The sequence below is a fragment of the Thyridium curvatum genome, assembly GCF_004353045.1.
Source record: "Thyridium curvatum strain D216 chromosome Unknown NODE_92_length_156191_cov_86.571182, whole genome shotgun sequence".
In the NCBI taxonomy this organism is placed as follows: domain Eukaryota; kingdom Fungi; phylum Ascomycota; class Sordariomycetes; order Thyridiales; family Thyridiaceae; genus Thyridium; species Thyridium curvatum.
In genome coordinates, this window is record NW_022156847.1 from 146,583 (window position 1) to 156,191 (window position 9,609).

Genomic DNA, 9,609 nt, shown 5'->3' on the forward strand with positions numbered 1-9,609 from the left:
CCGACGAGCTGGGCCAAGGTGCTATAACCCTAACCCCTAAGTATAAAATTAATTTCAGTTCAATCCCCACATCGAGCAGAATTTTTGTTCTTTTTTTTGTCTCATCGAGTCGGAGCTGTGTCTTGATGTCTTCTGTTTTTGGCGCCCTGGTCCACTACAATCCATGAAATCTGGCGCAGAGGGACGAGAGAGAATGGTAGTGATGCTTGATTGATGTGTACCTTAGTGGAGAAGACACTCAAGCTAATATTTTGGCCCTTTTTATGTCCATCGGCCTACAGGTAAGAGATAGGGGATAGGTACCTAGAGCTGTTTCGTAGTGGCCTAACCTCAATCGTGGCGGCAAGGATAGCGGCCAGGGGAGCTGGCCGGGGCTGCATTACGTCCATCAGTGTTATCCATTTGATCAAGGCAAGCTCCGACGAGGTCCCGCGTGAAGGCTTCGAGGTTATTTTTTCCATTACCGTGAGTAGACAGGTAAACTGCAATCATGTTCGGCGGCGGTCCCGACTGGTGTGTCTAATGGTGATGATCGTGTGCTCGGCATTCCCCTGGAAATACCATCGGCAGTGGATCTGCTGCTCCATGCTACGGCAGCATCACCACCTCAACCGCACGCACTTGGCCCTCCCCTCTCGTTGGCCATGAAGCTAGTTATCAGCCAAGTGCTAGTCTCGTGTGCACCGTCTCGTTCGTTGGAGATAACTAACTGCCTCGCCCCTCTACCGCGCGGGGGTGGGCCAGGCTTAAGCCACTTCACCTTCCCGTCTTGGCAAAGTCTTGACCCAGCTGGTGATCATTGCTCAAACACCACACACCATGATGTCAATCCTCATCGCCAATTACCTTATGTTATCAGCGACTCTTGCCTCTTCGCATACCCACTCCGCCAGCTCTTCTCCGCCCGCCAGCGGACGCAAGATGTGCGCCCCGAGACCAGGCTTGCCAGGGTCCGGTCCGGAGATATGGATGCAGCTCTCATTATCTGAGCGCCAGAGCGCATTTGGCATCCCAGCGCTGGCGGTCCTTTCGCCGACCAAATAGCCGACTATTTCCAATGGCAAAGCTTAACATGACCTGTTGATCGGCATATCCGCAACCAGCACGTATGCGACCCCGCCTTTCGGTGTAAGTGGCTGGCTCGTCTGGTGTTTAAGTAGCACAGCGCCTCCTGGCCCGTGGACGAGACCACAGCTTCCAGTACCACCATAGATCCTTTGACGGAGGGCATACCAATCCGCAATCATTTGTGCATCATGGCGGAACCCGAAAAGCTCAGTCAGGATGGGCAAGGCCTTCCGGCTGGCGCAGAGAAGTCTGCCGACCCAGTAGAGCCTGCTGCCCAGAATGACGACATTGAAGTCGGCAAGATCCTCAGGCACGCTGACAAGAACGACGCCGATGAGGCTCTCAAAGTGATCCAAGGCGTTGAAGGCGAGACAATCGTCCTTACACCCGAAGAGGAGAAGCGCCTGTTGCGCAAGATTGACTGGAACATGATGCCCCTGCTGTGCCTGGTCTACGGGCTAAACTACCTGGACAAGACCACCGTCTCGTACGCCTCCATCATGGGCCTCAAGGTACGAACATCATTTGGGTATTCTATTGTTGTATCGCTCTTACTTGACTGTGCGCTGACATGCGTTCTCCAAACCAGACGGATATCAATCTGGTCGGGCAGGTAAGCATCCCGCAACCCCCCTTCTCCTCAACTCCAGCCACCAGGACACTGACAACTCACCCCCTTCTTACAGGACTACTCATGGATAGCCTCAGCATTCTACTTCGGCTACCTAGCTTGGGAGCAAGTTGTTCTACAATCCATTATTTGATAATCTATATACTAACAAAGTTGATCCACAGATGGCCTACGAACCTACTGCTGCAGCGTCTTCCCCTGGCGAAATGGTCCGCGGTGAATGTCATCATGTGGGGGTTAATTCTGGCCTGCATGGCCGGGACCAAGGACTTCGCGACGGCCATGACGGTCCGCGTCTTCCTGGGTGTGTTTGAGGCTGCGGTGAGCCCTGGCTTCGCGCTCTTCACGAGCCAGTGGTACACCATCCGTGAGCAGGGGTCCCGTACGGGTATCTGGTTCAGGTGAGTCTTTCTGAAAGCTTGTTCCGTTTGTACGACAGCCCATATCATGTTGGCTGATCATGTACGCAAATAGCTTCAACGGCTGGGGACAGATCCTCGGCGGATTTGTCGCGTACGGCATTGCGGTGGGAACCAGAGCGCATCCCGTCGCGATCAAGTCGTGGCAGCTGCTGTTCCTCGTCATCGGCCTGTTCACGTCTGCCATTGGCGTCGTCTTCCTCTTCGTCATGCCCGACAGCCAGCTGAACGCCCGGTTCCTGACCCCTCACGAGAGGGTGCTGGCCGTGGAGCGCATCCGCGTCAACCAGCAGGGCGTGGGCAACAAACACTTCAAGTGGTACCAGTTCAAGGAGGCCCTGACTGACCCCATGGTCTGGGGTCTGGCCTTTTACAGCCTCGTCGCCAACATCCCCAATGGTGAGCAGATAGCGGTTTTGGGACGTGGAAGCGTCTGACCAAAGCTAATGCCTATGCCTAGGTGGCATTACCAACTACTTCTCGCAGCTCATCGTGTCCTTTGGTTTCACTCCGGAGCAGTCGCTGCTGCTGGGCACTCCGGGTGGCGCCATCGAGATCATCGCCCTCGTCCTCTGTGGCTGGCTGGGCGACAGGTACAGAAACAGACTGGTGAGCCTTTTCTCCTTTTGACCAGTGGCGTGGGGGGGAAACAAACACAAACTTGGCTGACACTCTCCTCGCCTCGCAGCTCATCGGCACATGGGGCCTCCTCCTCTCCATCCTCGGCATCCTGCTCATCGCCTTCCTGCCCAAGAGCATGCCCGTCGGCCGCCTCATCGGCTTCTACTTCACGCAGGCGTCCCCGACGCCCTTCGTCGCGCTGCTGTCGCTCATCTCGACCAACGTCGCCGGCTGGACCAAGAAGACGACCGTGGGCGCCATCTACTTCATCAGCTACTGCGTCGGCAACATCATCGGCCCGCAGGCCTTCCAGGACAAGGACAAGCCCGACTACCGGCCCGCGCAGATCACCATCATCGTCTGCTGGTGCCTGGGCCTGCTGGACATGCTCTTCATCTACTTTTGGTGCCGGCGCGAGAACGCGCGCAAGGCCCGGGTCCGGGCCGAGCCCGGGTACCGCAAGATCGACGGCCAGGAGTTCTACGACCTCACCGACCGGGAGAACCCCGAGTTTGTATACAGCTTGTGAGACAGAAATATGCTTTCTTGAGATAGCCCCAGTGGGGAGGGCGAAAATGTGCGCCAGGCACAACTTTTCGACCAGTACAGGAGGCATGAGCTTGGCGGAGGTTACTGGTGGGAGGCGCTGAAGCGGAAGATGTCGAGGAGGGACCGGTAGATATGTTTGACATAAAGATCCATGCACAAAACCTCGTGGTCTCTTAGCTTGTTCTGATGTGCTGCAATAGTTTTCTACTCAGTCTAGCACCGTTTCAAATCACAGGATTGTGCAAAACGGTGGCACAGAAGGGGAGCTCCCGTGTCCTGCCGAAGTCAGGGCCTCGCGGAGTCGGGTACCTAGACCGGTGGGCCATGGCGCTCTTCCATGGCCCAGACTTTTCAGCCCTTTTGCCGGCTTCGTGATAACTTGCTCGCTCTTGTTACTTGGCTTCGCTTGGGTCAAGCTTGGCAGATTACGAGAAGAGACCTTCTGGAAGCATAGGTGGGGGCAATGAACGTTTGCAAATTGTCTCGACCTTCTAGAAATCTCCCCAACCTTGCAAATTTGTTATGGGATGTTCTCCCATCGGCCACCTCCTCTGGTGACAATCTCAACAGTCAACAAGTGTATTTCTGATGGAGATACCCCAGTGCTAACAATTCATATCCTTTCTCTGGAACTTGGAAGGGCTATCCCACTACGTAAATCCAGTGGGATTGATGGATATTTAAATACTTCTGAGGGAAGTAAAAAATAATCTTCTTATTCTAGGGTCCTCAGGAAGGATCTCGTGGCGGGATTGCATCATCTCAAAAAGTTGTGCGTCTCGACCCCAATCATGGCTGTCCTGTCCCATCTCGTCTCGCTGTATTCCCCAAACGAGCAAACGTCCATCCTCTTCTACTTTGAAAAAGGATTTGGTACTCGCCCAAACTGCCGAGGGCGCTCCGCTTTTTGCATGGAGATCACAAAACGCCATCGTGTCAGGGGTGGTGTTCGTTTGTGCGGCTACCTGTGGAGATCGTACCATTCAGTGTTGCACTTGTTGGTAACTACCCGGTTTCCGGGTCCAACACCAGGAATGCTCCGAAGAAGCGCGAGATCAAGTGTTCGACGCCAGGTGGCACAGCAGGAATAGGGGTCCTCCCGAGAATTGGCAGGGGGCCAATGTTTGAGGTATGCTCCGAGCCTCCGATGTACAGTACAGGGAAGCTTTAGTCGCGGGCTGGCATCTGGCTAGGCAGATCCCTGAGCATTGGCATATAACGTTGGAAACACCCTTGCCGGCCCTGCGGCGTAGTTTCAGGCCTCGGCTTTCTACTTGTACGTACGGAGTTCGCTGTGTGATCGACCTAGAAATAGAAACCAGGTGCTGAATTTCCTATTTCGGCTACCAGCCACCAATCACAAACAGGCCAAAGGGAAGACCCAAGATTGGGTTCCACAGGCGAACAGGACTTCTTTTTCTTCTTGGCAGATGTACCCGAACTGGTCGTTCGGTTCTATTGACTGCCTGCTGTGGGGACAGTGGTAGGAAAAGAGAGAGAGAGAGAAAATTCGACGAAGTGACTACCAAGGTAGGTAGGTAGCTGCTGGCCTGTGACGGGCCGGGACCGGGGCCGGGATCCTCATTTTTTTCTTTCTTAGTATCATGAGGTTTTTCTGTTGAAGGCACGCCCGCGAGACGTGCTGCGGGTGCAGCCGGGGCGCCACGCCACATTGGGGATTCTAGCGCTGTGCCGGGCGAGAATGGCTGGTTTCGGAATGTGTCACGACGAAATGAGACAGAGCAAAGATACCCAGATGTCGAATTGGGGATCACACCTTCTTCGGGGGCTTGGTTCCGTCCGGCATTCCGGAAGCAGGTGTGGGCAATCCAAAAAGGGGTGGACTGGAAGTACCGAGTTTTCGGGCATCGACTACAGGCACACATCACCTAGACACAAACTCGATCAAAGGTATCGATGATGGATTGAAGATTCTCAGTGTCTCGAAAAGGCATTTCCCGCCAACCACTCACTCCCAATCTTTGTTCCCAACGCCTGAAAGCAGCAAAGTAGTCGTTCCGTAATAATACAAGTCGTGTGCAAGGTGAAGTGGCTCTGTGTCAGAGACTCCGTGCTGGGCTCGATGCTCATCGCTAAGCTGCTCGGTCCCCCCCCCTTTTTTTTCATCTCTATGCGTCCATCTCCCAACTTTTAAGCTCCTTTCCTCTATCCACCTCCTATCCCGCCATTCCTTTGTGTGCATATACGCAGTCTATGTCCATGATGCTGTCGTTGTCTCGGCCCTCTGAAGGGGCTCGGTCCCGTACTGAGACGGGGGGTATCGGGCTCGTGAAGCCTCATCCGCAATCCACAGTTCTTTAGCAAGACGCTGGGTTCGGCTGGATTTTTCATTATCGTGAGAAAGTAAAAAAAAACATAAGAAATAAAAAAAAAACCGCGACGTGTCTATCTTGCAAGAGAAAGAAGAGAAAGACTGGTTCTTGCTCACTTCATAGTGGAGGCAAACGTCCCGGTGCTAAACAACTCGAACTTGACACGGTGCAGGTCGACGCCCTGGTCGCGGATGTACTCGGCCATCTCGAGCATGAACTGCTCGGGCCCGCAGATGTAGTACTCGGTGCCGCCGTGCTCGAGGAACAGGTCCTCGCGCTTGACCTTGGCGAGGTCGACGCGCTCGTCAAAGTCGTAGTGCACGCCCGCGAGGTCGCTGCCGGCCAGGTCCGTCTTGAAGATGTTGGTGCGCAGGCTGTCCGGGAACCGGCGCCGGAGGCTCCGGAGGTGCTCGTCGAAGGGCACGGTGCGGCGCGAGCCGTGGACCCACGAGATCTGGCGGCCCGGCTGGGTGGCGGCGATGGTGTTGAGGATGGAGACCATGGGCGCGACGCCGACGCCGGCGGAGACGAGCACGACGGGCACGCTCGAGGTGTTGTTGGTGTCGAGGAAGAACTCGCCGGCCGGGTGGGACAGGTCGACGGTGTCGCCCGGGTGGTAGTGGTCGATGAGCTCGTTGGTCAGGATGCCCGGGTTGATGTAGCTCGTGGCGACCGAGTTGCGGTAGACCATGCCCTGGTCGCGCTTGACGCAGATGCGGTAGTAGTCGGGCCGGGGCGCCTCGCTCAGCGAGAACTGGCGGCTCTGGTCGTAGCCGATGTCGGGCACGTGGATCTGCAGCGAGACGTACTGGCCCGGCAGGAAGGAGGGCAGGGGCCGGCCGTCGACGGGGACGAGGTAGAACGAGTACATGTCGTCGGCCTCGGCGACCTTGCGGTCGATCTTGAACTTGCGCCAGCCGACCCAGCGGTCAAAGTTCTTGTACAGCTGGGTCTCGCGGCCGATCATCATCTTGGCGAGGACCCAGTAGGCGGCGGTCCAGGCGGCGCGGACGTCCGGGGTCATGTCCGGGCCGAGCACCTCGGCGAAGGCCTGGATGAGGTACTTGCCGACGATGCCGTAGTGCTCGGGCTGGATGCCGAGGGAGCAGTGCTTGTTGCACATGCGCTCGAGCTTGGGGATGAGCTCGCTGATGTGCATGATGTTGGAGGCGAACTGCAGGATGACGGCGGTCAGGGCGCGCGGCTGCCGGCCGTTCTTCTGGTTGACCGTGTTGAAGTAGTTGTTGAGCTCCGGGTGGTCCCGGAGCATGCTGTTGTAGAAGAGCGAGGTGATCCTCTCGCCGTGCTCCCGCAGGGCCGGGACCGTGTTCTTCACCAGCTTCGACTGCTGATATGTCAACGCCATGGTGGAATCGATGTGTGTGTACGTGTGTGTATCTTATGGTGTTTTGGGGTTGATTCCCTGGAGCTAGCACTCGGGAAGGGTCTTCCGGTCACAGAGCGCGAAAGAGCAGAGACAGGTAGATACACAAGGACAGTAGTTGTATGGTCTTCCACAAGGTCTGAGCTTTGATATCACGAAAAAGGCAAAAGACCGCGAGATTCAGTGGCTGGTGGGCTTTCGAGACAAGGAAACCCGGATGTCTTATACGGGAAGCCCCAGTTTCTTTGCCTGCCGCCTTTTCCCCCCTAAAGAACGTGTCTTGGACGACCGAGCCGGCCGCTCGTAGCGTTTGAAAAAAGGAAAAGAAAAAAAAAAGTAGACGACGCCATGTCGTTTGGCGAACCCTGACGCAAAGGCCCAGCGGCAGCGGGAGCAGCGGCGGGTTCTGTCACATCTCGGGATTTCTCGATGAGCAGGGGCTAGATATCTAGGCCTCGTATGATCTCGTGCGGGTCCTGCAAACCTAATTTCACAGAGTGTGTAGAGCTGAGTTTGAGGAGGCCATATCAGGATGGGAACCATGTGGGTGGCGCATGGATGCCCCAGACAAGAGAAAACCTTGGAGTCTTGGGAAGGCCGGTATCCTTCACTTCGCAGGCCGCTTCTAGAACCCGCATGTCCAGGGTTCGGGACTTCGAATCCGTGGCTGTTTGTTCCACCCCACAAATCCCATCGACGGCGCCTGTGGCAGTGGAACGAGGGAGCCCCCCACAGCCTAGAAAGGGACGCTGTAGCCCACTGGAAGCGGTTTAGTTTGCTAGAGCCACTTTCCTAGTGCAGAAGAGGGAAAACGGCGTGCTGCCTGGCGGAGGAGCGGCGGAGCACCTCACGTTTTGGCGAGAAAATGATGTTGAACATCATATTGATCCACGGATGCAAATGTTGTGCCTGGGCTCTCTGTGCCATCTTTCTTCCGTTTCGCCTTTTCGCCTTCCCTGTGCTATTTTCCCCTTTTTGCCAATCTGTGCATGATGAACCGTGCTTTTTCTTCTCCAGTCGGAAGCGGGTTCCGAGCATGGGAATCTCTCGGATTGCCAATCGTGGCCCATTATCACATCACACTGGAGACCAGCCCTGTAGCCGCTCCAATATCCATCCACGGATCCATCCTTGAAGAATCACCACGGCGGATCCCGCCCGGTTACCTCATCGTCGTGCCATGCCACGGTTCATCAAGGCACCACATGCCGCGCGCGGTGCAGGGGTGAGCCACAGGCAGAAAGGTTTACTGTAGAGAGGGAGGGTACAGCTTCGACTTTCCAAACTCGTCAACGGGGACAGGGAAGTTGCATTGATGGCCGCCCGGCGGTGTGACGGCGTTTGACGCCATGCACATGCGGTTTCGGCCCTGTGATCGCTGGACCAGGAGATGATGGCTCGAGGCTTGCGTTAGACGTCGATAATTTGCTTTTTTGGCGTGGCCGTGCCCAGCCAAGGATGCAGAAAGCCCAAACGAACAAAATGCCAGAGCACACAGCACACAGCACGGAAAGAAAGTGACGAAACATACGATCCTCCTTCATCTCCGCGAGTTGCCGATAACCCCTACCCTACCCTACCATCGCTCCCGTCCCTGGCCATGCATATTGGTGTTCCGTCTCGCCCAGCATTGCGGCTCGGCCGTTCGGCACATGGTTCTGCGGTAAGGGTCATTGCTTTTCCAGACTAGGGTTGTGTGGCGCATGCCTGTGCCGATTTCACCAGGAGAGCCTTCCCAGGAAAACGGGTGACTGAAGAGATTGTGCTGCAAGGGAATGGGGCCACATGATCGACGTCGTGTATCTGCGGATGCGCAGACGCACGGTTGCAAATGTACAAGATGATGGGGAAGAGAAGGGGAAGTAGAGGAGTCGGATCTCATGTAGGCCAAGATCGTCAATGGGATGCCTTGTCATACAGTTTACACCGTCCGTTGCTGTCTGCTTCGAATTAGTTCAAATTTGAGAGCCGGGACATTGTCTCGGTATCACGGCAAACAGATCAGACACAGAGACACAGATCCCCGCCGTATCGTAATTATCCTCAGCATCTCTTTTTGTGCGCGCAAATCGAGAGACAAGAGCTTATTTTGACATCGTACGATCTGGACCCTCTGGGTTCGGTACCGCGCGACTCGCTCGCATGTTCCCGGGTCGGTGCCGCCCGCGTGGCAAGCTATTTACGCTGCTTCAATGAGCCCGCGTTCGGTGGCTGCCATTCCGCAGTGGGTTGGTTTATTGATCTCCACGCGAGGCTGTTCACTCCCCCTTAAACGTGCCTTAAACGTGGGGACCACGAGGAGAGAAGCTCCGGAGTAGAGATGGAGAGTCTGCTCCGTGAGGAGGAGGTTCAAGCGCATCGACACCCGGAGTTTAAAGCGACGGCTTGCGGCGGTGCTTGCGTCCGGAGCAATTACAGAGATGCCGCCAGATGCCGTCTGCATAAAAATAAAATTCCTCGCTGTCCCTTGCAGGCAGGTGTCACGAAACCAACCGCAGTTACCGCGGGGGCACCTCCTAAGGCGGTCAGAGAAGATAAGATAGGCAGAAAACGCACGGACCACCGGATCGCTTGGGACTCTAGTGATCCATCACCATGGATCAC

At 55.8% G+C, this 9,609-nt stretch overlaps 2 protein-coding genes across 2 annotated transcripts; one reads left to right on the top strand and one right to left on the bottom strand.

Moving 5' to 3' along the window:
• Window positions 1-1,256: 1,256 nt before the first annotated feature.
• Window positions 1,257-3,268, top strand: E0L32_010864 (uncharacterized protein; the record flags this gene model as incomplete). The annotated part of the gene is made up of 5 exons (XM_031133529.1): window positions 1,257-1,580; window positions 1,889-2,100; window positions 2,174-2,517; window positions 2,579-2,727; window positions 2,807-3,268. The coding sequence occupies 5 exons, from the start codon at window positions 1,257-1,259 to the stop codon at window positions 3,266-3,268; spliced, it is 1,491 nt and encodes a 496-aa protein (XP_030988981.1).
• Window positions 3,269-5,733: 2,465 nt separating this feature from the next.
• Window positions 5,734-6,987, bottom strand: E0L32_010865 (uncharacterized protein; the record flags this gene model as incomplete). Its single annotated transcript, XM_031133530.1, has 1 exon — window positions 5,734-6,987. One exon carries the CDS (start codon window positions 6,985-6,987, stop codon window positions 5,734-5,736), a length of 1,254 nt encoding a protein of 417 aa, XP_030988982.1.
• Between the last annotated feature and the right edge of the window lie 2,622 nt (window positions 6,988-9,609).